The 26561-nt window shown below is 38.7% G+C and overlaps 4 protein-coding genes across 4 annotated transcripts; 1 reads left to right on the plus strand and 3 right to left on the minus strand.

Annotated features, from left to right (window-relative positions):
• Positions 1-1850, plus strand: LOC134818144 (uncharacterized). Its single transcript, XM_063827576.1, has 4 exons — positions 1-180; positions 293-394; positions 551-1163; positions 1369-1850. Exons 1-4 carry the CDS (start codon positions 1-3, stop codon positions 1848-1850), a joined length of 1377 nt encoding a protein of 458 aa, XP_063683646.1.
• Positions 1851-7976: 6126 nt separating this feature from the next.
• LOC134817905 (coiled-coil domain-containing protein 15-like) lies at positions 7977-16052 on the minus strand. Its single transcript, XM_063827275.1, has 7 exons — positions 15938-16052; positions 15373-15475; positions 15036-15233; positions 12700-12935; positions 12413-12569; positions 9336-9454; positions 7977-8782 (listed from the first exon to the last, which is right to left on the minus strand). Exons 1-7 carry the CDS (start codon positions 16018-16020, stop codon positions 8614-8616), a joined length of 1065 nt encoding a protein of 354 aa, XP_063683345.1. The 5' UTR covers positions 16021-16052; the 3' UTR covers positions 7977-8613.
• A 2856-nt stretch (positions 16053-18908) lies between these two features.
• On the minus strand, positions 18909-23919 carry LOC134818251 (PIH1 domain-containing protein 1-like). The gene is made up of 6 exons (XM_063827739.1): positions 23706-23919; positions 21770-21867; positions 21332-21437; positions 21063-21200; positions 20669-20863; positions 18909-19675 (listed from the first exon to the last, which is right to left on the minus strand). Exons 1-6 carry the CDS (start codon positions 23826-23828, stop codon positions 19358-19360), a joined length of 978 nt encoding a protein of 325 aa, XP_063683809.1. The 5' UTR covers positions 23829-23919; the 3' UTR covers positions 18909-19357.
• Positions 23920-24309: 390 nt separating this feature from the next.
• Positions 24310-25197, minus strand: LOC134818523 (probable tRNA(His) guanylyltransferase). Its single transcript, XM_063828136.1, has one exon. It carries the CDS (start codon positions 25187-25189, stop codon positions 24428-24430), a length of 762 nt encoding a protein of 253 aa, XP_063684206.1. The 5' UTR covers positions 25190-25197; the 3' UTR covers positions 24310-24427.
• Positions 25198-26561: the final 1364 nt, after the last annotated feature.

Genomic DNA, 26561 nt, shown 5'->3' on the forward strand with positions numbered 1-26561 from the left:
ATGTCCTCCAGACTAGAGAAGGTAAAGAAGCAGATAGAGTTGATGGAGCAGTTTTTGGATTGGAGTAGGAAAATGAAGGCCAAGCCTAGCAAGTGTGTCTCCTTGGGAATGAAGGTGATAGATGGTACGTACCAGGCTTATGACCCAGAGATATTGATTGACGGCCAGATAATCAGCTATGTAGGTCGTAGGAAACAACCCGATTAAGTTCCTGGGCCACTGGATCTATGTCGATCTAGGGTTAAATGACACTAAACAACGGATTGAAGACAAACTAAAGACTCTGTTTCAGACAGTGGATGAGTGTGGTCTCAACGGTGTCATGAAGTGTTGGATCTACAATAACATGCTGACTAGCAAGATGTCCTGGGATCTGATGATTTACAACCTTCCTGTAAGTTTTGTGTACGAACTGGATGCTATCTGCACCAGATTCTTAAAAAAGTGGTTGGGTGTTACTAGATCAATTACTGTGACAGTCCTGTACAGGAGCAAGGATTACTTCGGGCTAAACTTAAAGAAGCTAAGTGACTTATACAAGTCTCTTCAGGTATCAAAGGGACACGCCCTGAAGAACAGTGATGACACCAAAGTTGTAGAAGCCTATAATAACAAGAGAGAGAAACAGGAGAACAGCCCGAGATGGTCTTATACAACGGAGCTGACGGCAAGAGAGCGAGATCTTTACTTCCAGGAGTTGGTTGGAGTAGTGACTAAAGACCGAGTAGGACTCGGATACAAACCAAAGTTGACTGAGAGGCAGAAGCTAAGACAACTGGTAGAATCGGTGTCAGAGAACGACATGCTAGTCACCCTGGTAAACAAGGGAGTACAGGGCAAGTTCTTGACATGGGAGAACACGATGCAGTTAGACTTAGGATGGAACAGCCTTATCTACAATTACAAGATGAGCCCGGCTCTCCTTAAGTTCCACCTAAACTCGACACACGACGTGGCTAATACCCCTGCAAACATGAAATTGTGGAACTACTCGAGTACAGGAAATTGTACACTTTGTGGTTGGAAGACGTGCAACATCAAGCACATCCTAGCCGTCTGCAGTGTAGCAAGAAAATCCAAAAGGTACAACTGGAGACATGACAACGTCCTACGTGTTATAGCCGGAGCCTTGCTTGACCAACTCAAGATGTACAATTCCTCAGGTTCCACGACCTCCGACAAAGAATGGATACGGTTCAAGTCGAAGGATGGGAAGTATGAACACCCAAAGCCAAAGTTGAGGAAGGAGAGGCCCTTTTTTTTTTCTTTTTTTTTTTGGGTTGGGGCACCCACTTTACCTTCCTTTCGGAAGGCTACGTCCGTCTGGTGACTAACGTCTATTGGGGTCCCTCCAGTTGTAGGTGTCAGAGAGGCCCTTTGAGAGAGTGAAAGACTGGAAGCTGATATGGGACGAGGATACACTACCTGCCCAGTTCCCACAGCACATCTACAACACAGCGGAGAGACCCGACATTGTAGTATGGTCGGATAGTTTGAGAGAAGTAGTTCTGATTGAACTGACTTGTGGTGACGAGAGTAACTTCAGTGACCAAGTAGCACGTAAAGAAGCACGCTACAACAGAGAGCTGATTCCTGGCATCGACGGGTGCGGTTGGAAAGCTCTGCTTTTTACGGTAGAGATTGGGTGTAGGGGCTTCTGGCACCATACTGTACCAGCTCTATTCAACTACTTTGGATTGGCGAAGAGAACGAAGAATAAAGCCCTGAATGAGGCTGCTTTGGTCGCTCTTCGATGTTCCTATACAATCTGGTTAGCCCGCGACAACAAGAAATGGTCTACCTGCTACGACATCGCAAGGAGGCCAGAAGTCATAAACTGTGAAAGCTGAGTGTTGGGCCCATAAAACATGTTGAAAGCTGCAACCAGGATCACAAGTACTGGTGGAATACAGAATGACTTGCTGATCAGATTTATAGATGGAGTTGCTATCGAAAGATATAGAACTCAGGTAAACATCTAACCTGTAATAGTTTATTGTTGATTTTTCTCTGGATACCTGGTAAATTGGGCTAACAGGTCGCACTCGTAAATACTTTACAGTGAGTGTAGAATGTTCGCAATTACCGTGTTTATAAAAAAAGTACAACACATCTTCCCGATAATAATTTGTTTTGTATTGATAATGATATTGTTTGATTGTGCCGTCAAAATAAATAATTGTTTTATTAATAATTGATTTACTAAATCAAGAAAACGGGCAAACGGCTGACAATAATAAATCAAAATTTCAGTCTAAAAAGACTTTTTTCAAACCTAAAATGAGAAGTTCGGACTATAGTCCTACATTTAAATTCGACGGTATCATAAGTACGTTTAAATGTTTATTAAAAAGTACAGCTGAGTGCGAAAAATGTGTGTCAAACCTGTGATTGAGTATTTATATAGTAACAGACGACTTAATATGAACGTCGATCGTTTTCATAAACACGTGTTTTTATTTTCAAACAGTCTGCTTAGTAATAGTTAACGAGCTATGAATTTGAAGTTTCAATCTATAGCGTTAACTATTTCACATTGCAAAGATAATTCAAAGCGTTTAGAATTTTGAGTGAAAAGTAAGTGGTACTAGTCGTACTTTTCAAGGTACTTTTTAAGGTACTACCCCCGTAATTATCATATTTGCTTCATAATTTTACATCGGTTGCTTACTTAATATGTTTTTGCACTTATCTCATGCTGTTCGTATGTGTTATGTAATCGTATAGAGAGCTCAAGAGCTGGTCAAGACATTTATTGTCTTGAAGACAATAAATCAGTACAAGTTGGTGTGCCCATACTCTATTGTATCACAATCGAGGAGTACTCGAAATTTCGGATAAAGGTTGCTTAATTATTGTAGCCCCCGGTAACTCGTACTCTGTTCTAGCTACGTCTAGATTGTAGAGTACGTTTTATTTACCACATTGAACATAATAACTTACATACCTAGCGAGAATGTGATTAATTACCTGACCTGTAGATTATATATTAGATACTTCATACTACAGTATTATGTCTGTTCAAATAAGTTCCGTCCAAATCAAAGTCCGTCCAAATCAATGGTAACTCGTTAATCTGCCGATGCACATCTGGGGCACACCTCGGGCACACCTCGGGCACCCAGGTGTGCCCGAGGTGTGCCCCAGATGTGCATCGGCAGATTACCGAGTTACCGTTTACTGGGGCACACCTCGGGCACACCTGGGGGGTAGTAGTAGATATGTTGTGGTAGTAGAACGAAAACTGGAATGTATAAGGTAACAAAATAGGTAATTTTGCCCGAGATGTGCCCGAGGTGTGCCCGAGGTGTGCCCGAGGTGGTTCTGCCCGAGGTGTGCTTTGTGCCCCAGGTGTGCCCGAGGTGTGCCCGAGGTGTGCCCGAGTTTGCGCCCCAGGTGTGCCCGAGGTGTGCCCCAGATGTGCATCGGCAGATTACCGAGTTACCTGATATGAATATTTTCATGATATGAACTCGGTTTCTGTTGTATTTATAAAATTTATTATGTTCTCAGGACATTATGAACTCCAAAGTTCTTGAACGCCGCGCTCAACACACGTTCACGGGTAATCATCAGCTCTCAGTGTTCACGATTACACTGAGACAGGGATCGGATAAAATTCTCGGAAAACAGTAAAATTAACAATATGGCTTTATTTCGTGCGGCGTGCTAGCCCTCATTTACGTTCGTCGCGGGCATTATGATTATCGCGTGGGGTATCACTATCATGGTATTGTAATTTAGCAAGTACTAGCAGGAACCCGTATAACCCTAAAATGGTGTCAAGACTCAAGAGACTAAAATAATTATTACCTATTTAATTCGCGTTTTTGACACCACTTAGGGGTCCAAATTTTGGGCTCTAAAATTCCTATTCCTTGGCCGACTTTTTGTTTTTTCATGCTGATTTGGAGGCCATTAAAGCATTTGACCCAGTCAAAAAAGTTTCAGTTGTATATCTTTTACGGTTTTTGCGGAAAGTCGCGTTAAAGTTGATGCCGTGGTGTCAGTAAAATGGCACGGCGTGCTAGCCCTCATTTACGTTCGTCGCGAGCATTATCGCGTGGGGTATCACTATCATGGTATTGTAATTTAGCTAGTATGTGGTATATTCTGTAAAAAGTGTTGGTACCAAAAATGCATGTATGACGAAATTATATTATATTTATAATTATAAAACTGCGTGACATGCGGTTAAATTAACATTTACTACTCTACTATAATTCTAATACCTAATCTAGAGGTACGTATAGTTATTATTAATAACTATACGTATTAATAATAATATTAAGCACATTATCACTACTTATGTAAGTTATTATGTTCAATGTGGAAAATAAAGGGTGCTCTACAATCTAAATCTATAAAACGGAGTACGCGAGTTACCGGGGGCTCCAAGATAAGGTCTCGGGGTCCCCGCATAATTGATAATATTCAATTGTGCTACAAGTATAGAGTCTTTTCTTGCTTGCTGTATTAAAAATCAATTGGAAAATTATCGTTAATGTTGAAAAAAAGCGTAAAAAATGGTAACACTTTTGGATTTTTATTGGGTTCGATTTTGAATGCCTTCAAGCGTTCATTTTAATCATTATTATTATTATAAAACAGGATCTTACCGACAAAAATGATTCTTAAAAATACCTTAATGCGGTAAACTGTACCCTTGAAAAAGATTTTCCCAACATCTGTTGCATGCAGCTATGTCTCTAATTTCGTTCAATTCATGAGAGCTGTCCATTTGCAGATTTCTACTATTTAAATCACTTCTTAAAACCGATAACAAGTTCATTCTTGGTCTCCCCAATCTTCCAATGATTAAATTATCTGATTCAATAGCAAAATATAATCATTTTAATGTCCGTTCAAAATTATGAATATGTCCGCACACGCAATGTCCGGTCAAATAACGTCAAATCAGGTCTAAGGTATTAAGGAAAAAAAAGTTCTTCTTAAAAAATAAAAGACTGACATCACATCGGAAAGCCTGAAGAAGCTTTAAAAATAGATCCATCTCATGTATTTTAGCTCAGAGGATACTTTGATAGACGTTATTATTCAAATATAATTCAAAAATTACTTACAAGTTCGTGAGCAATAAATGTTATAAGGACCCAACATAAAATATTTCCGCTTGTTACGGTAGAATCAGCAAATTTTTCTTTTACACAGCTGATGTCAAATTATCAATCTGAAGAATGTACCCAACTCACGCTTAGTCAACCTAAAGCGAACTTACAGTTATTGTAGTTATAGGATTAACAGACCTGATAGACTTGTTAAATCTGGAGTCAAAGTTAATCAAAAAGTCGATTTACCTAGAAGACAGAAATTAGTACCTATCAAGAATACGACTAAGGAACATAAATGAACACACGAAAAGAAACCGAAGTAATTATGTGCATAGTCCGCTCATTATCTTGTAACTTTGTTGAATATACTTGAATATAACGCAAATAACCAATTGTACATAATCTTGAGATTATGTTGACTATTAATTAATCTATTGTGTTGCGGTCCCTCACTAGTAGACAGTTGGAGCCAGTGTGGGCCTATCATGGGCCTACACTTATCAGCTGTTTAAGGTCTAAATTGTGTTATAGGCTAGTTTTAAAGTTGAAAATCGAATAGTTGCACACGTGGGGACACGCCCAAATTGATCTAAAATTGCTAAAATCACTGAAAATTGTTATTTTCACGATTTTTATCAACTTTTGAGTCCCGCTGTGATCCAAGTTCTTTTTGAAATCTTCTGAAACTTTGCATGCTTATCAAACTATATATTAAATACCACTATGCAAAAATGTACGGTGATTCAATATTGTATGCGCACGCAACGTCCGCTCAAAGTTTGCACGTGCGAAAGGTGAGAATTTTGCTCATTCGTGATTTCGAATATATTCTTCTTTCCCACGATATTTAAATGGCATTATATATGAATTTAATGCCAACTTGAATAAGTAAAAAGTGCCATATTCAGTCTGTTATCGACAGATATGCATACCTAAAACAAGGAAACGTTTTCAAAGGTAAAATTTCGAAATCGTTGAAATTACCTCCTTATTAATGAAGTTTCGACTGTGTAAATTATCCTGACATTATAATCAAAAAGAGATGATATTTGACCAAAACCATGAGCCGTGCGCGCCACCCGACTACCATGAGCCTTATCATGGGTAGAGTGAAATCGATGAAATCGGTCGCTCGCATTCATTGATCACGGCTTACGAATTGTAATAAAGCTTATTGAATGGGAAAAGCAAGCGACCGATTTCATTCTCGGTATCAATTTGCATTTGCGGACGGTTCCTCAAATTAATATCATTTTCTTTTGTTTGGAAAAAGAGAGAGAGACTGGCAGCGGTTCACTCTACCCATGATTATGGGTTCTGGTCAAATTGTAAATATATTATATTTCAGTATTATGTAACTGTATGTAAGTGTAACGCGATGGAAATATTTTAAGCGGGTATTATCTGGTCCAAACTCAGAATACATAACATTAACAATAACATGATATGAAGACTTTCAGTTTCATGTTGTAACTTTGTATGAAAAGCATTAAATTTAATACCTTTGCATTTGTGAGCACAATATGGACAAAAACTCATGCGTATGCCATAGGTCTACTTGTTCCAGAACCACGTGCCTAATATAAGAACAACTTGTTCATTTGAAGAACTGTGAAAGTTTCTTTGAATTCGCCGCGATTTTTGAAGTTTTTGCCGCGATTTTGCCTAGTTGCCAAACTTATCGCGGCGCCGCGATTTTTGGCCTAAATAATTGCGATTTTCTTTTGTCCTTAGCTATCACATATCAAAGTTATAATCAAGTCAAGTTTGACTTAGTTCTTTTTGTAATTCTATAAGAATAATTAATATTTATTGTGTTCTGTTTAAATCAAAGTTTTAATATGATCGTTCAGACTTCAAAACACTATAAATGTATAATGGAGCACTTGGAGCACTTTAAAAAAAAAGGTTAAATAATGTTCCATTATTGATAATGATATTGATACAGCTTGAACTAAACAATCACAAAATTTGGTTATTCCCTGGTTCATAATTCCGGTCTAATGTTTATACTGTTAGTGTTATCGTTATCATTATCAATATCAATACAATTACAACTGCGTTATAAATATCGGGTTATGTGCTAACGGGTGATACTGATACATAATACATTAACACACGCTGTAACCCCTTTTGAGCGGCCGGCCGTGCACGAGAGGTATACAACGTGTAGCAAACAATGCAGGATACTGATACTCGTTATACTTATAGTCGTAAAAATCAAAAATAAAATACCGTCGAAGAGTCCAATCCGGCGCGCGTCTTCATGGTAGGTTATACTAGTGTCGTATCACAGATCATAACTATCATATAGAAACTAGACATTAAATTAGTGTAATCATCTCAAAACCACCTTTTTCTATATGATGATGATATATTGATAAAATATGTGAATGCGAAGAGTTGGACTTGGAGGACTTCGCCGCTTCGACATGCCGCGCGCACTGTCATGCTTGCTTAACTTCTCGTGACGAGATCGTACCGGACCTACGTACGAGCTGGAACAGATTGACATCGTCAATCAATTTTAATGATTGTATAATACAAAATAAAAGCAGAAAATTCATTTCAATTAAGATAATTAGTCAATAAATATAAATACAATTTAATGTTAACCACAGTATTTCAATTTGACTGGCCGTTGTAATATTAGTAGAAAGAAAATCTGCAAATAAAGTTGTATATATGTATAAGTAAAGTTATCTCATTATCTGGTAAACACTCTAACAATAAATTCAAGTTCACTGCTGATTCTGATTTCTGATCACCAATTTTTTTTATCTAGACACTTATTTTACTTCGGTGTATTCCAACAGCCACAATGTTACACAAGTGCAACCAGCCAATTACAGGAAGCCGAAGGATCTTTTTGGCCAGTGACGGTTAAGGTAGTGTGTACCATACTTTCTTCGTCCGAGACTTTGCTGCAATGTGCAGCTCCTCATTTAACCCTCACACCCGATTTCTCGAGTATTCGGCTGAGTAGACCGGGGGGCTGCATAGACCACTCATGATCCTTAGCTGAACGTCGACGACGCTCACCCCACGACCAGGCAGTCAGTGGGTCTCGAACTCGCAACCTAACGATTGTAAGACAGGCGTTCTAACCAACTGCGCTACCTGGCCGTAAAACAAGTGACAACGAATATCAAGGAATTTTATTGTATAAACTGTAAATTGTATTCTCTCCGAAATATTATATATATATATGATACATATCTGTATTTAATTTAACATTAACAACTAAGCTAATTAAGGGATATTTGTTGATAGAATAAAAAAATTGGATTATTTACCGTGAACCCGGGTATGCAAATATTTAACAATATTTTTATACTAATCTGATCGTTTCTGAAAAATAAACTTAAACTCCAGTCCTGCTGGAGATATAGAGGTCAAGTCTAATATAAACAGTAAGTATAAACAGTTAAAATTCTAATCAATTTACAATACATACAATGCAACTGCCAGTATCCACTATAGTTCATATAATATGTAACATTAAGTTATGTAACAGTTAATAATAGTAAGTAACGAAACTCTACTGATAACAATTAACGAGGGAAGACAGAGCGTGAGCGAAAGCTTTAGAGTTATCACTGAAGGTACAGTTTGTAGCACACAACCCAGGCCCTGTGCTCATAACGTCCGGGTCACATGGACACAGGGACGGAGGTCGGGGGGACATCACTGATATCTTACTCCGCAACCTGAAGTATTGTTATTAAGTATTATTATATTATTAAGTTAAAATATTATATTAGAAGTATTATTATATTATAACTTTTTATTTAGAATTTAAACAAGTTCTTCATATCATAATCATTATAAAGCCAACACTTCCATTTTGGTTAGTTTGTTTACTTAATAAGGCCCCTTCCAGCCATTGCCACTGCGAATTTAACCTAAAATCCTGCCTACTTAATTGTGAAGTCTGTGATATTATCACTCCCGCCTGATTATCTAATCTTCCCAGTGCAGATCAGAGTGTTTATCAATAAATTCGTAGGTTTTTATCTTAATTATTAATGGCAAAACCTGCCTCATAAACTAGTGACCTGCATCAACAGCGCAAGTAATTATTAGCAGGATAGTGCTATTAACGTGACAGGATTTGAGCGAACGTAAATTCGTTGATAATTTATTAAAAGTTATTTTTGTACGTCATAATTTCGATACCATAGTTTTACGGAAATGATTATTATTCTTTGGCATTCTAGGACATTAGGACTATTCTAAAATTAGATGAACATAAAGACTTACCGTTTTATAAGGCGGTCACTCTGAGATGAGATTTTCTTGTTTTTCTGTACGGTTCGCTGAATTCGCTTTTCTAAGGAGACTTCCTTGGCCGGGGATTCTGCTTTACATTTGATGATAGCCTGAAAACACTTTCATGAAAAACTTCGCAAGTAAATTGAAACACCCGAAGGGGAGGGGCCGGGGGGGGGGGGGGGGGGGGGGAGGGAGGGGGGGAATGGCATACATTTTTGTTTAAAGAAAATTTTCGGCCCGAGTCATTCTCGGTATGTAAGGCAGAGCTCCCGCTTCCGAGCTCGTATTGCAAAGGGGATGCCTGCCTTCCGAGATTGCATTAGAAGGGGGAACCGTCGAGTCCAAAATCGTACATTGAAGGGTAGGTGCGGACTTTGAAAATCGAAAAAGTATTTTGGGCTAATAATGATCAGGGTAGCATGAATCGTGAACAAAAGCAGTTTCCAGAAAAACTTTGAAAAGATTTTGACTTAAAAAATGTTCGGTCCGAGTCATCCTCGATACGTTCCTCTGAAGGCAGGGCTCCCGCTTCCGAATTCGTATTGCATAGGGTAGGGCCGGTAGGCCTGCCCTTCGAGATCGCATTACATTTCAAAGGGGAAGCCTCGACTCTAAGATCGTATATCGAGAGTGATTTGAGGACTTCGAAATCGGGATAGAAAACATGAAAACTTATAAATCGCGGAAATTATTTTTACAGGATTGTTTTTAGCTTGGAAAGGCAATTAGTACCAAATTTAAATAGCATAAAATTGACAATCGCCTTAATGATTCTGATATTAAGTCTAAATTTTTTGATTCTTTTAAAAGTAATATTGATTGTAGAGTTTTAACTAATAATGCTATTTCTGAAAATTCTGATATATTTGGTATATTGAGTAAATGTGCCGTCCAGGTGGTTGGTAAAGTGCCCCCGGGGAAGCCTCATCAGTACAGCGACGATCCAACTGTCGTTAAACTTTCAGCAGAGAGAAAGTCCCTTCAGCAAGAATGTAGCCTCACAGGGACAAGCGACAGGAGTGACCTCAGAAAAAGAATCAACCATCTCAAACGTACCATCAAAAAGAGGTTGAAATCCATCAACGAGGCCACTGCTAACGCCCTAGTAGATGTCATCAACAACACTGACAGCTGCAGAAGCATGTTTGAAGCGAATAGAACATTGGCCCAGTGTAGGATGAAGAAAGACGGAGTGACTGTCCACGATGCAGACGGGAACACCTTAGGTTCTGACTCATTAAAAGCAGAAGCTATTAAAGAATACTTTAATAATGAGTTCAATGATAAAGATGAACCCCACCTCCCAGCATTCATAGACCCTCGATCCTGGAAGCCTCCTCTGTCCCATAACACCTGAAGAAGTTGGCCGTGCTGTTATGAAGCTGAAATCCGGTAGAGCGTGTGGCCCTGACGGTATACCTAATGAGCTAATGAAAGCTGCTGGATATCCCCTCCACTGTGAGTTGGCTAGGATCTATAATCTCTCCTTTGAGACCAACACATACATCCCAGCTATTGGAGAAGGTATCCTGACACCCCTTCAGAAGCCAGGAAAACCCCGAGGTCCGATAAAGTCTATCCGGCCCCTCACATTGCTAAATGGAACTAGAAAAGTCCTATCCCTCGTAGCCTTGAACAGAATCAATTACCACGTCGATATGTACACTGGACCTTGGCAGGCGGCATACAAGCAGGGTCGCAGCTGTGCTGACCTGGTATGGTCTCAGAGAATGTTGACATCAGTGGTTACCAGGCGCAAGTTTGAGTATAGTAAAATCAACATTGACATGACCGCTGCGTTTAATACTATCCGCAGACAGACCATCATCAACCTCCTCATTGATGCAGGATGCTCTAGAGACGACATTCGCCTAGTTCAGTACCTCCTCTCAAATACAAAGCTCAAGGTGACGGTCAACAGATCTGAGTCTGGTGAATTTGTGATTAATATTGGCGCTTACCAGGGAGACAGTCTGGCTGGTAAAGTGTTTACATTGACCCTTGCCGGTGCCCTGAATCACATCAGAGCCGTGATCAGTGTCACGATTCCTAGACCGAACCCCCCAGTCTCTGATAGAGGCCTCCCGTTAGAGTCCGCCTATGCTGACGATGCTGAGCTTCTGAGTGAAGATGGTCAGAGCCTGGTGAAGATACTAGAGATTGCCAGTGATATACTAAAGGATTGGAGTCTCTTTGTTAACGAATCAAAGACGGTGTTTACAAGAGTGTATTTGGCAGATACAGATGCTTTAGATGCCCATGGCAATAAAATTAGAGGAGATGAAGAGTGGCGAGAGTCAGTGCTATTAGGATCAAAGCTCTGTTCAGAAAGAGATATTGTCAACAGACGCAACAAAGCCAATGTTGCCCTCTACACCTACAAGAAAGTCTGGTTGAATAGTTCTGTTCAGATCAGTGAGAGTAGAAAGCTGAAGCTGTACGAAGCTCTTGTCACTTCAGTGTTGTTGTATAACTGTAGCAGCTGGGCTGCTCCTGAAACCGTAATGGCATCTGTCGACGTTCTTCAAAGGAAGCATCTGAGACAGATAATCAACACCTATTGGCCTACGGTTATCAGTAACGAGAATTTATATAAGAGATGTAACATCAGACCCCTTACTGAAAGGATCAAGAAAGCAAGATGGAAGATGCTTGGGCACGTTCTCAGAAGCGGTGATGACACTCCCGCCTTCTTATCTTTCAGATTTGCATGTTTAGGATGTCTTGACTACAAAGGAAGGAGGGGCAGACCTCGTTCAAATTTATTTGATTTATTATTAAAAGACATTATGACAAAGAACATTATTGTGATTGTAAATAAAAGATTTAGTTTAAGTAATTTCAACGATTTAGTGTACAAAGCTCATGATAGACGCTTATGGAGAAGCTATGGGTGAGTCGAGACTACTCGGCCACTCGATTTTATGATTTATTTTCTATTATCTTGTGTTTGCTGTATATAGTTGATTAATAATAAAATTGAGACTTTTTCTATGGAGAAAATGAAAAAACCCTTCCGTTATTCTCCATTTTAGTATAGCCTCCCCTATCTCGCTTCTTCTGACCTGGTTAACGAGCTGCTCCGCAATAGTCCGATCTCTCTCTGATTGTTGTCTCAGTTTGTTGGCAGCAGCTTTGTGTTCCAGTTCTCTGACTCTCTCCTTCATACGCTGTCTCTCTAGAATACTATACGCTCTCCGGCTTTCCTTCAGTCGGTGTATCCTACAGTTCATTACATAAAGTTTACTTTTTTAATTGACAGTCGATTCAATCAATAAAAAAAAAATCCAGATCAAGTCGAAATTATAAACAAATTTGTCAGTGTATTTTACTGTCTAAACTCTAAACGAACCTCACGGCCTCGGAACTGGGTTTAGCTCTAGAAACCGCATTTTCCTTATCACCATCTCTACTGTCAACAGCAGCTTCACTTTCACTTTCACTTTCACTTTCACCATTGTCTGAGGCTGTGCAGGATATGGTGACTACTTCTGTCTTCTCCCCAGCCAGCTTACTTCTTGCTAACTTATTGCTTTTAACCAGCATGTCCGTTTCTTGTTTTTGTGCTGCGATTCTACTCTTTGTTCCCTTAAAAACGTTAAACTGACTTGCCAAATAACATTAACAACATGAGTATTTTGGCTTTTAATAAAGTATTACATACATAATATGAATGATAACCTGAAGTCTGAACCTTTAATATTGAGTTGTATTACAGCAGTATCAGATTGTGTAACAGGATACTTTAAACCACCAGCTACCTTACTGATAATTCAAACTCCCATATTCGTTCTGCAGTTTGTTGCTTAGTGCCTGATGTTTAGAGGGTCTATCTTGATTATTACCTTTCTCATTCTGACACGGGCAGGTTTGTTTTTTAGTTTAAGATACCTTTTTTAACTGCAGATCACTGATATGAATTATGACAATATGATTTGCTTCGTTAATATTATGACATCAAGATAACTGAACTATGTGGTAATTTTTCAACAAGATAATACAATTTGCACAAAACTTCCAGTCAGGTTGGTCAGCTGCTACCTGCTACCAGTACCCCTTAAGTATAAACTATTAAAGTAGAAACTAATTAAGTATAAACTTATTAAGATAACGGACGAGTATTTCAGATGCGGAATTCCGGCGTATAGATATCTCAGGGAACACTATTACTTACGGAAGACAGGAAGGGTTACTATTGTACAACGGAGGGACCGTCTGTCGTGATCTCTTCAACATTACTGCCGCTCATGCTATTTGCAAAGAAATGGGATTTGGAGGTGCCCTTGAGTGGACATTTGGAATGAAATGGCAGATTCAGAATAGTTTTACCGTATTATTAGACGACGTTATTTGTCGACTGCCCTATTGGTCATCTTGCAGCTACATCAATACACCAAACCGTTGTAATCATGGGGGGGATGTTTTTGTGACCTGTTTACCAAGTGAGTCTCACTGCCAAATTAGGCCGATATCAGAATACGCAGATATCACCAAAAAACAACATCTTTTCTTTTGAAGAAAGATTAAGCCTACGCAATTTCCAAGCCTCTTGAGCGGAGACTAGAAAAATTAAGTAAAGAGTTAACACATCTACCACATCTACCACATCTACCAAAAGAGTTAACACATCTACCACCTTCAGGGGTAGCATCAGTGTTCCAACTGGTAGACTCGTCCGGTAACTACATCACAACCGGAGAACAAGAAGGCCTACTTCTGCACAACGAGGGTACTGTTGGTAGCAATAACTTCAACTCAACTGCAGCTCATGCTATCTGCAAAGTTATGGGCTTTACAGGAGCGCTCCAGTGGACATCTGGACAGAAGTGGCATATCCAAACAACCTACCCAGTGTTAACTGACACTGTTCAGTGTTCCTTGGCTGATTGGTCAACCTGCAACCTCTCTGATTCTCACTACCACGGTCATGATAGAGACGTGTTTATAACATGTTCGGGGTCCCGCAGTTCGTTCTCTTTAGTCAACAAAGGAGGGTACACTGTGTCAGGTAATTGGTTCTTATTAACGTTTTATCAATGACAGTATGGGTTTCAAGTTTGAGATTAGAAAAAGATAAGATTTAAGAATTGAAGATTGTTGAAATTGCCCATGGATTGAGTCAGCCATTATCCATATTCCAGGTAGCCAGGAGTTTTTACTGCTTTATAACGGGGGGACAGTTTGCGGGGACCAATTCTCCAACAACTCGGCTGATGCAGCCTGTCGGGACATGGGTTATTCTGCAGCTGAGAGTTGGCGAGTTGCCCTGTCTTGGGGCAACTACCGTATAGCACTAGATGATATGAACTGCACTGGAGGGGAGTGGAGGACGTGTGGATACACTACGTCTCACAATTGTGTTCACGGTAAGGATATATACATCTCTTGTAAATCAAGACAAGATAGTAGCGGAAGCAGCAAAACTATAGATCGGAGGGGTGAAGAGGAAAAGTTGGAGGCTGGTGAGAATCTGGCCATAGCGATCTTGATTTTAGCTTGTACCGTTTTAGTTTTTCTTTTGGTGAAGAAGAACTCTCAGATTGACCAAAAAGATTTGCAAATTACCCGAAAAGATTTGCAGATTGCTCAACTTTTAAAGAAATTGGAAAAAATCAATTGATTATTCCCCTTATTCTGAAGAGACTTTAACCAAAACGAAAAAAAGAGACTTAATTAGCAGACTGTTACCTGAGAGTTGATGGCCACAAAAGGTGAAGCTACGATAGGAGGCTTCTTAACCGGGTCAACACTTTTCATCAACAGGTTCTCAGACTCAGTGAGTTGCAGGGTTCTGTCTACCATGTCTTGTTGTTCCCGCACCTTCATTACCCTCAACCGTTCTTTCACTTTCAGTTGGAATTCCGCTATTTTCCTCTCTTTTTCCGCCTGAAATATAACCTTGTTCATGATCAACATATTTTTCCTCCTAAAACAATCGTGATTCTAGAGACATACAATATGATGCAGACTAAAAAATAATATAATATTTTCGATCCTAATGAACTCTGAATGTTTGTTGACTAACTTGGTATTTCTGGTACGCAATGCGTTGGTACTGAGCCTGAAGTACGGCATCACTATCTCCACAGTACTGTTCTGCTAACGGTAACGGCTCCGAGAAGCCACTCCTGATAATTCGGTTAATTGTATTAGTGAATGTTATCAAATCTTGATTAAACCTTGATCTTGTTTTTCAGGTTTGCCAACAAATATGACCATTTTATTTATGATAAAGGATAAGTGTCAAATATTTCCAACAATTTTCACTTCTTCTAAAATTGCCTCTTTGCTAAACTGTAAACTTGTTTCAAAGTACGTAATACGTGCAGACTGCAGTGCGAAAATTACCGTAAGTTTAAAAGTCTAAATGCTTTGTATGGGATAGTCAGCAATTTTGGCCTGTGCTGTAAATATTGTAGCATCAGCAGTTAGAGGCTATATAAAACCTACCAGTCGCTCATTGTGACATAACTCGGCCCCCTAAAATTCCTCTTTTTAACATTATTTAAAGGAATCAAAGATCGAAAAAATTTGCATTGATTTTATTGAAAGGAGTTAGTCTAGATAAATTGAAGCATGGTTATATAAACCTGACAGGAAGGTTACAAGTAGCGATATGTCTCTGTCCACGAGGGAGTTCTATTTTCCCCGTGACACCGTGTAAATCTGTCATCAGACGTGGGGTGGAGATGTTCTCAAGAGCCATATCCTAGGTGATATCGTTAGTTTGAATAATATTATGTGACTACTGATGCTTTTAAACTGGATACTTGTAATATTAAAATGAAAATTTCGTCGTCAGATCACTCTCGATTAGATCGTTAAACAATAAATAGCGCGCCAAAATAAACGGTATCATCAATAGTCTCTTGGCGCGTTCCAACAGAAATTTCAGTAGACCTGGGGGGGGGGGGGGTGCAACCCAAAAAAACCCAAAAAAACCCAATCCCAGTATTACCTTTTTCAGGGTAGGAGTTGGGTTTTTTTGGGTTTTTTACAAATTTTTCATTTGAAGGAAATAAAATCATGTAGGCACCTAGCAAAACAATTATCAGTACAACATCACTGTTGTGGTTCATCACTACAACATCACAATAGATATAATCGCTTAAATATCACACAAAAGCAGTATTTTATTCACTGATGTGCTCAGAAGAAGTTGGCCATCCAGATAATATGATATCAGCCATATGTAATGCTCATTTCGATGGCCATGGCAAATTGAGTTAGTAGGGACGCAACTCACTGATGACCCCAACCCTGACCGCAACCGGTACGAGAGGAATAAAGCCTTTCTTCTCACCTTCACGATCTCTGTTTCCGTTTTCCTGATCATCCGCTTAACGAGAAACCATGCTCTATCTCCAACTGAAAGAATCTTGCAGTTACTATCAGCAGCATGATCACATGTGATATTAAGTGATATCTTCGCTTGTTTATGGCCCTGGAGTCGCTAAAATCTTGACTGGGATGGCATTCGATCTCGTTCTCCATTGAGGCAAACCTCAACAGCCGTATCATGATGCAGAGCATCACCATACACACTACACAGTTACTATTTTCGCCCATTCCTCTGATGAGTCAATATCCTCCACTTCCTCTTCTTCATCATCTGTTTCCGCTTCGTCACTCTCTGCTCCGTCAGAAGATGGTTGGAAAGCCTCTCCTTCAAAGTTACAGTGTTCTTGAAGGAGTTCTCTACCCCTTGAGACTCCCTTCTTCATAGCTTGGAACAATCTTGGGATTGAAGTATCTTTACCTCTAAATAGTTTCTCTGCTTTCGGATGCGGTATAACAAGCTTGTTGTGAGAGTGGGCAACTGTTACAGGGATCAAACTTTTGCCGAGTGCATCAAGCTCGAGGGAACGGTTTGATTTGCCCATGCCAACCAACATATCCTTAGAACACAGATTAGTTCTAATGCCTGCATGGAGGCCTATGCGCAGGAAAGCATAAAGTTTGCTCGCAGGCATCAGATGTAAACAGCCAGGGCATAAAGTGTTGATAACTGTTGTCAGCTGTTACACTGAGAATGTACAGCATCAGACCCTCGACTGTAATAATCGCATCATCAACATTTTTACAAGTAGGCAGGTGGTCTTTCAATGGTTGTGTGAAGCTTAGGTGGCCCAAGGCGTCAACGCTGGATAGAAGCTGGGTGGAAGCCCTGATCTGATGTGAGGCTCCCAGAACTTTGAAAAGGGGTATTCTGCTGGTGCCCTCTTCCAGACACTCATCGGAAAGCATGATGGAAGCCACTACTATACCTCTGCGTGGTGAAGACTGGATAATGGACAGGGGGTCCAGGCTAAAGGCAGGACGGTCGACGGGAGACATTGAGCCCCGGAAGTTCAATAATTTGATCTTTTGACTCTTGGTCTACAAGAGGCTTTGAGAGTCGTAAATCTTTACTGTGGATTGCACAGTAGCTAGAGGTGTTGGCTGTTACCCTGTTCAACCTAGTCTACTATGACCACACTCTGATAGTCAGGATACGGCTCCCTATGCCAAGGCATGGGCTGCCTACCACAAAATGAAGGCTACATGGAGGTCCAATTTGCGCCGAGATTTAAAGATCCGTCTGTTTCAAGGCTACAGTTGAATCAATCTTCCTGTATGGAACAGAAACGTGGACAATGACATAATCTTTGAAAAGAATAGACGGATGTTACAGTAGAATGCTTTGGATGGCCCTAAACGTGGACTGGAGAGAACATCGCACCAACAAAGAGGTCTTTGGATCACTCCCAAGAGTTAGTTCGAAGATACAGGCCAGAAGAATGAGGTTGGCTGGGCACATCCAGAGATCCAGCGATATGATGACCTGGCAGTACACCAACTTCTCCTTCGGGAACCTAGCCATGGGACCAGAGGGAGGGGCAGACCACCGCTCACCTTCGTCGATAACCTAATAAGTGACACCGTACTCAAGAACACTGGGGAGATTAAGGAGCTTATGGCGGACAGAAAACTTTAGAGACACATCATTGAGACTCGGACTCTGAAGCCGCCTTAAGTCAAGTAATTTAAGTCATGTGCTTTGACTTGCCCTTGACCTTCGTCATAGCCTCTTTCAATGACAGGAGAACACATTTGCAAATGTCCACTTTCTGCATTCATATGGATTATATCTCGATGAACTAGACATCCTCTTTGCTATCGTGATAACATAATTTTATTATAAACACACTTATATACTATGTAAACTATGTATTAAGTTAAGACATGAGAACAACACGTAGGTAAGACTCAGTGGGAAATAATTCACATTCAATACAATAAATGAAATGGCTAGAATTTTGTTTAAATTTTGTTTAAAAAACCCAAAAAAACCCAAAAAAACCCAATCCCAGTATTACCTTTTCTTGGGTAGGAGTTGGGTTTTTTTGGGTTACACCCCCCCCAGACCTTTTGTCGTAAAATTTCAGAGGATGTTTTCCAATGAGTTGTATCCTGCCCCATCCGTATTCTTAATTATTATTATTACAAGAATCAAAGATTCATCGTGCATCTTCTATTCAAATAAAATTTCAATCAATTGATTGAATAGCCTGTCTGATTCGTTATGGATTGGCAAATTGATTGATTAAATGGCTAATTATATATTAATTCAATAATCAATTAATTGGCCAATTAGTCGTTAATTATTAAACCAATATCATCAATCGATTATATAACTAAACAGAGCCATTTAGGGTTTAGTAATTATGTTATTAGATGTAACTGGAATTGAGCGGGAAGTTTATCTGGGCTAGCATGAACAACTATGGGCACGAGGGAAACTTTAAAAACTCAATAGTATGCGTAGTCGAAGATGCTGCTAACGTTACAGGTGCCGATTTGGAAATGAGATTAAAAGCGGCTTATTTTCTGTAAAGATAAATAATAAATATCTGAAAATGTTACAACGCCTATTTACAAATACTTGACAGTTATAAAACTCTTTGAGTCAACCCTTCGGGTAAAAAATGCTTCAAAGCTGAGAAAATCTCCTGTAACACACACCCTTCTCAATTATCATTCTTGTTCAAATCCCGTAAGAACCTCTCTCTATCAAGAGAAATAACTCTATCAGGCTTGCTGGGTAGCTCCACAGCACACGTGGTCATTAAAGCCACAGTAAGCAGCTGAACCTCTGTATCATACTGAGCACCACTCTCCATGGGAACCACATCGTAGGGCAGCTCAATGTCCAGGAAGTACTTGGCAGGGTGGGCATGCAGGGTCAGTCTGTCTTCTCCTACATCTAGAGTTAGTTTAGAAGAGGACTCTATTCCTGGTAGCCACACTTCTATTATCAGGTAGTTTGGAGTTCCTTCTATCGGCTCCTGAAAGTATCATTATTTAAATTGTAATCTTTTATAATTGCTAAAATCAGGCTTGAACAAAAATAAGAACCCCTCAGAATAATTATACAGATTCCCTTGATATTGTGTACTGATTCTAGCCTGATCAAAACAGAAAAAATTAATCTCAATATCTAAGTACATGCAGATTTAAATCGGGGCACGGTAAATTGGGGTTTTACTAAACAGTAAACACCCCTAACCTGAAGGAGGATGTATGTTTTACTGAACACCCCTAACCTGAAGGAGGATGTATGTTTTACTAACCTGAAGGAGGATGTATGTTTTACTAACCTGAAGGAGGATGTATGTTTTACTAACCCGAAGGAGGATGTATGTTTTACTAACCTGAAGGAGGATGTATGTTTTACTGAACACCCCTAACCTGAAGGAGGATGTATGTTTTACTAACCTGAAGAGTGAAGGAGGATGTATGTTTTACTGAACACCCCTAACCTGAAAAAGGATGTATGTTTTACTAACCTGAAGGAGGACGTATGTTTTACTAACCTGAAGGAGGATGTATGTTTTATTAACCTGAAGGAGGACGTATGTTTTACTAACCTGAAGGAGGATGTATGTTTTACTAACCCGAAGGAGGATGTATGTTTTACTAACCTGAAGGAGGATGTATGTTTTACTAACCTGAAGGAGGATGTATGTTTTATTAACCTGAAGGAGGACGTATGTTTTACTAACCTGAAGGAGGATGTATGTTTTACTAACCTGAAGGAGGATGTATGTTTTACTAACCTGAAGGAGGATGTATGTTTTACTAACCTGAAGGAGGATGTATGTTTTATTAACCTGAAGGAGGACGTATGTTTTACTAACCTGAAGGAGGATGTATGTTTTACTAACCTGAAGGAGGATGTATGTTTTACTAACCTGAATCTGAAGGAGGATGTATGTTTTACTAACCTGAAAGAGGATGTATGTTTTACTAACCTGAAAGAGGATGTATGTTTTACTAACCTGAAGGAGGATGTAGTCGGGTTTAGGAGCGGGTTGAGTGTGTTTACTGGTTTTCTTGACAGGTCTCTTACTTGTACTCTCCGTCTTCTCCATCTCCTGTATAACTGGTTTACGGTAAGTTCTGATCATGTGCGGTTTAACACGGCCCACGTGCGTTCGGTTCTTCAGTATCAACCAGTCCCACTCTAGTTCAATCTGTGGGAAGTAAATAAGGTCAACAGCTTTTATTACTTGCTTTTTTAAAAAAAAATCGCAAGAAATCAGTTGCTTAAGTTAACAAATTAGGAATTTTTGGCTTTAAACTTTCAAACCGTAAACAGACCACTATTATATTGAAGTGGAATATTATTAATCCAGAGAAAAGCTATAGCTGCATTGAAAACTTTGATCTTACATTAAACTTAGCAGTAAGACCTTCAAATACAACTTGAAGGAAGAAGTTCATAAAGGCTGGTTCCTCCTTGATGGTCTTTACGTAGTTAGGGTTTATAGCTATATCGTGCACACTGCAACCCTGGCCTTTCTTGTCCACCTGAAGAAACATTAATTGTTATTTTAATTAGTAATTGTGACAATTGTAATGAATAAATCAGATTTCAATTTCAATTTCCAAAATAATTTATTAGAAAGATATTAAAATATTCTTTAAAGGGGGAACTAAACCTCTGCATGCGGAGTCTCCCCAATACTCATTGGTATTCTGTAGTCAGCCGCTAACATTTCCTCTTCACTATCCAACATTTTCACCAAGTCGTCTACAGTTTTCTTCCTGAGACAACTTTCTGTTCAGTGCCGATATTTTGTGACACTGTGAAACATAAATCGATATTTCGTAAAATAAAATTGCTATTTTGATTTAAGTAACGATCACTGATACTATTAGTAAGTAGAGCAAGTAAGAGTAACGATCATAGTGCTACAGAAGAGACAATATTGCTCCAATTTAAAGCTGAGTACAGAAAACGCTCATATAAAAGTTAAAACAGGGCCTCTCCGCCATTAATTCATTCTGACCAATGGTTTTATTTTTCACAAGTATTATAAATATTATGTAATAATGTGTATATAATATGTATCATGTGTATAAAGTTAAAAGCTCACTTGGGCTCTGGAATAGAGTCGGTGGTGCAAATGTTGATGAAAACTTTGTTTCCTTCTTTGTCCTTGGTCTTTACACAAAAGGTAGGCTTTGGGGCTACCTACAAAATATTGATATAATTAACCAATCAGCATATAATACAATTAACCAATCAGAATATACAATTAACCAATCAGCATATACAATTGACCAATCAAACCAGAGAATCAATGATAAAAATGCTTCACGTTCACACAATGCACATGTCCAATATACATATATGATAAACAATATAATTATAATATGCAATATAATTATAGTATGCAATCTAATTATAATATGCAATTTATAATTATAATATGCAAAATGATTATGGTCAAGTTCGGAGACAACCTGTACATTTTTTACTTTTTTAGAAGTGTGTGGTGGAGCCAGCTCAACACAGACTGAAACTCCTTGATTATATGGCTGACAAGACATTTTTCAGGACTTTCTCTGAGTAAAAAATTAAAATTAAAAGGTTGAACGGTTGAGCAGATACAGGTGGTATTAAACAAACCCTTAAAAGGTGGAGATTTAAGGTGGAGACTGGCTCTGGTTGAAGAAACTTTTGATTAAGGTGGAAAAGGTTATTGGTAACACAAACTACATCAAATTTGCAATCTGATGGTTTTATCAATATTTTATTTAAGTGCTCAACCGAGGTGGAGAAATTAAATGCACTTTTCAAAGCTGCTCAACCGGGGGTGGAGAAAGGTTTAGAGAGTTCTAGGTTGGCTAGAAAGTTGCGTCTCGGCCTTTTCTACTTCCCGTTAAATTTTGTTTTTTCCATTGACGCTCAACAGGGTGGAGATCTTTCATTAAGAAACAGTAAAAAGCCTGTCAAACATGCCTAAATTCATTGGTTTTATCACTAATTCTAATCTGCTCTGTTAACTGCTACTGTAGGGGATCATAAAACTGTTACCCCTTCTGTCTTAAAGCAAAGTGTTCTAGCAAATGAAAAAATTATCAAAGTTGTGTAAAGGTACTCAACAAGGTGGAGAAATTGTTGATTAAACATTAAAACATTAAAAAATGCATTAAAACTGGCCCCACCGGGTTGAGTTGAGCTTTGGCAGTTGATTTTTGGAAGAAATAACATTGGGTGACCCTTTAGCATGTATACAACTCATCAAACTAGCCATCAACCACTCAACCGCGGTGGAGAACCTTGACTTCTGAGGTCAAATTTACGCCCAAATTTGCCAAATTTGAGTCTCCACCTATGTTGAGTGTACTTTTCAGCAAGGATGCCTTGTAATATGAGTTGGTAGATGATTTAGAATCATTGGTATTGCAAATGGACTGCCACAGTCACTCTACAGCTCCTAAACTACAGAATACCAGATTTTGAACTGCATGTTATGCTGTCTCCACCTCGGTTGAGCCGATTCTGAGGATCCTATTCTATGAAATATGATTGGTTTAACCCATAATATTAAATATTAGGACTTTGGAGCAATTAAAAAGCATGAGAGGGTTAGTTCTAGTCACTTATATTAGCTCATGTAGTCAGTGAGCTGCTCCACCTGTGTTGAGCAGACAAACCTGCTCAACCGGCACTTTTTGAGTACCCACCTGTCTTACGTAACTTTAAATTGTGAAATTTGGAGTAAATATTTTTTTCATAAGTGATCTACAGCTCCTTTATTATTGTAATTTTCAGGTGGGCACTGTCTCCACCAAGGTTGAGTTATTTAAATCTTGAACCCAGATATCATTATAGAAAGGTTTGTAGTATAATATCTGAAGAGCCTGTACCCCTTGGACTTTCAGAGGAATTATAATTAATTTTACCGTTTATGGCAGTGAAATGAGTGTAATTAGTGACTGATTTTATGTACAGGTTGTCTCCGAACTTGACCTTATAGTATGCAATATAATTATAGTATGCAATAGAATTATAATTACACACACCTCGAGCTCCTGAGATTTGCGAGGAGTATCCCCGACCTTGACCTGGTCAATGAGTGAGCTCCAGATCTGCTCATCGTCCTGGGTCAAGTCATCATCCGGGTGTAGTAATACTTGGGAGGTCATGAGCTGCTGGGTTACAGTTGCTAGGTTACAGTTGGGAGGTCATGAGCTGCTGGGTTACAGTTGCTAGGTTACAGTTGGGAGGTCATGAGCTGCTGGGTTACAGTTGCTAGGTTACAGTTGCTGGGTTACAGCTGCTGGGTTACAGTTGCTAGGTTACAGTTGCTAGGTTACAGCTGCTGGGTTGGAGGTTTAAAACTCAGGATTATTGTGATTTAGTCGACAGAGAAACTCTTGATTTCTGTAAATTAAGTGTTCTTTAAATTTTCTGTTAAAAAATAGAGCTGAGTATTCTAGATTTTCTAGATGAAAATCTGTGGTGGAAATTTAATTTAATTAATAGAGCTGAGTATTCTAGATTTTCTAGATGAAAATCTGTGGTGGAAATTTAATTTAAACAGATACTACTGCTTTGGGAACCCAATACTTATTAATATTTTCATTAACTATGCTACGTCATAAAATCTTGACACCACTAATAATTGATATTCCAAAGGAATTAATAGCAATAAAACGATTAAACCCTGGCCTTTCTTAAAAGATTACATATCTTAATAATTCAATACATTAGACAACCTAAAATATCACTAATGATTAAAGATCTAATCAGTAATAGAAGTATCAAGATATGAAGCATGATCTTCCCAAAAAGAATCTCCAATAATATCACAAGTCAACAACTTCAAAACTTTTCTCTTTCTACCATCTTCACTTTTATTCTCATTCCAAATTATAGTTGATCCCTTTCTGTAAATTTCAGAAAGTTCATTGTAATTTACTCCAAACTCTGCAAAAAGTATTTCATTTTTATCTGCAGAAAATGTGCCTTTAAGACGCTTCTCAGCCTCAGAGTTAGACAAATTACCGTCTTGAACAAGTGCCCAAAAGCAAGTGTTGTATAAATTATTGATGTGACAATCCGCTTGCCTCCAATTGAAATAGTTCCTAACATCTCTTACTGTTGGATAAAGAACAACCCGAGCATCAAAACTAGGGGGATACAACAATCGATCATTGAAATGCTTGCTCCAATTAAACAAATAATGTGATGTGAACATGGAACAAACTGTAGATAGAATCTTGCTGCTCCGACGTCCATACAGCGTTGAGGACCGTTTGAAAATGAAACTGTATTCATCACTTTGTCCATATGCCATGAAAATGTCTTGTAGCTCTGACATAACCCCTTTAGCAGCATCGTTCATTAAGTTCAGAGCAGCCAAGTCGTTGGGTTTCTCAAAGTTGTGGTCGTTGGTGAACTTGTGAAATCCTTTTCCATCAACTCTCACAACCATCCACACGTTTTTTAACAGTTTATCATCCAGCTCGTACAGTCGAACATATTCAAACTTACTTTTAGCCATTATTGATCACTAAAGCATATTTATTTTGAGTATCACGCATAAATTAATCGATATTGGACAGATCAAATTCCTTGCAGCTATTTAAAAAAATAAAAATAGCTAAATTTAAACAATTTGGCGAACCTTGAACTAAGAAATGTACATAGAAGTTTTATTCTTTTCCTCTCCCGTGACTTATTTATCTAAAAATCTATTTATCTACCCTGACACGGAACTATATTCTTACTATTAAGGGGGCAGGGGGGGTCTTTATGAAATTTCTCTCGAAATTGATTTTATAGTTGTTTCTGATAGAGGGGAGTAATATCTATCTGCTGCTTTTGGTCCCATGGAAAAACATTGTTCCTAGCCGAATTTATTGTCGGTCAAAGGTCAGCGCTGATGTGTAATTGTATTGCGCGAGCAATTTTCAATCGCGTGCCCTGAAAATCGAGTCCAAAATTCTATCTTCTCCTACATTTTTTAAGCAATCACCTTGAAACTTTTAGGATATGTTCTAAGGACCATTTAGAAGATTCCATTCGATCAGAATTTTAAGATAGGCCTTAGAAACATTTTTATTCGATTTTGAAAATCTTGGACCTCGTTTTTTGACGATTTTTCCAGGTCTAAGATTTTCAAAATCGAATAAAAAAATTTCTAAGGCCTATCTTAAAATTCTGATCGAATGGAATCTTCTTAATGGTCCTTAGAACGTATCCTGAAAGTTTCAAGGTGATTAACCGAAAAATGTAGGAGAAGATAGAATTTTAGACTCGATTTTCAGGGCGCGCGATTGAAAATTGCTCACGCAATATAATTACACATGAACGCTGACCTTTGACCGGCAATATATTCAGCTAGGAAAAATATTTTTCCATGGGACCAAAAGCAGCATATAGATATCACTCCCCTCTATCAGAAACAACTATAAAATCAATTTCGAGAGAAATTTCATAAAGACCCCCCCTGCCCCCTTAACTTGTTAACTTTAAGAAAGACATGCAACATAAAGAAAAGAAGAGATGAGGACACAGAATTTGAGGAGCTCCTCTCTTTTTACTTTACTTCAAATAACTCTTATATGTAAAAGGAGTCTGATCAAAGAAAAAACGTCCGATTTGTGTAAGACATTAAGAATATTTTATGGGTGCTCTCTGGACTTCTAATTTTTATGCTGCAGTCGGCTTGGCCGAATGTTTGGGAAATATTTGATTGAGAAATCATTGACATGCAATTTACTGTTAATCGTAGTACATACATAGTGTCATTTACAGCTGAGCATAAGGATTAAATTTAAATTATCTAACCTTTTGGGTGTTGTATAAAGATAACATTAATGTATTATTATTATTGTAAAGTACACTCTATTATATGATTGTTGGTCGGTGGC

This window comes from Bolinopsis microptera, chromosome 7 (assembly GCF_026151205.1).
Source record: "Bolinopsis microptera isolate Bmic1 chromosome 7, MBARI_Bmic_1.0, whole genome shotgun sequence".
In the NCBI taxonomy this organism is placed as follows: Eukaryota; Metazoa; Ctenophora; class Tentaculata; order Lobata; family Bolinopsidae; genus Bolinopsis; species Bolinopsis microptera.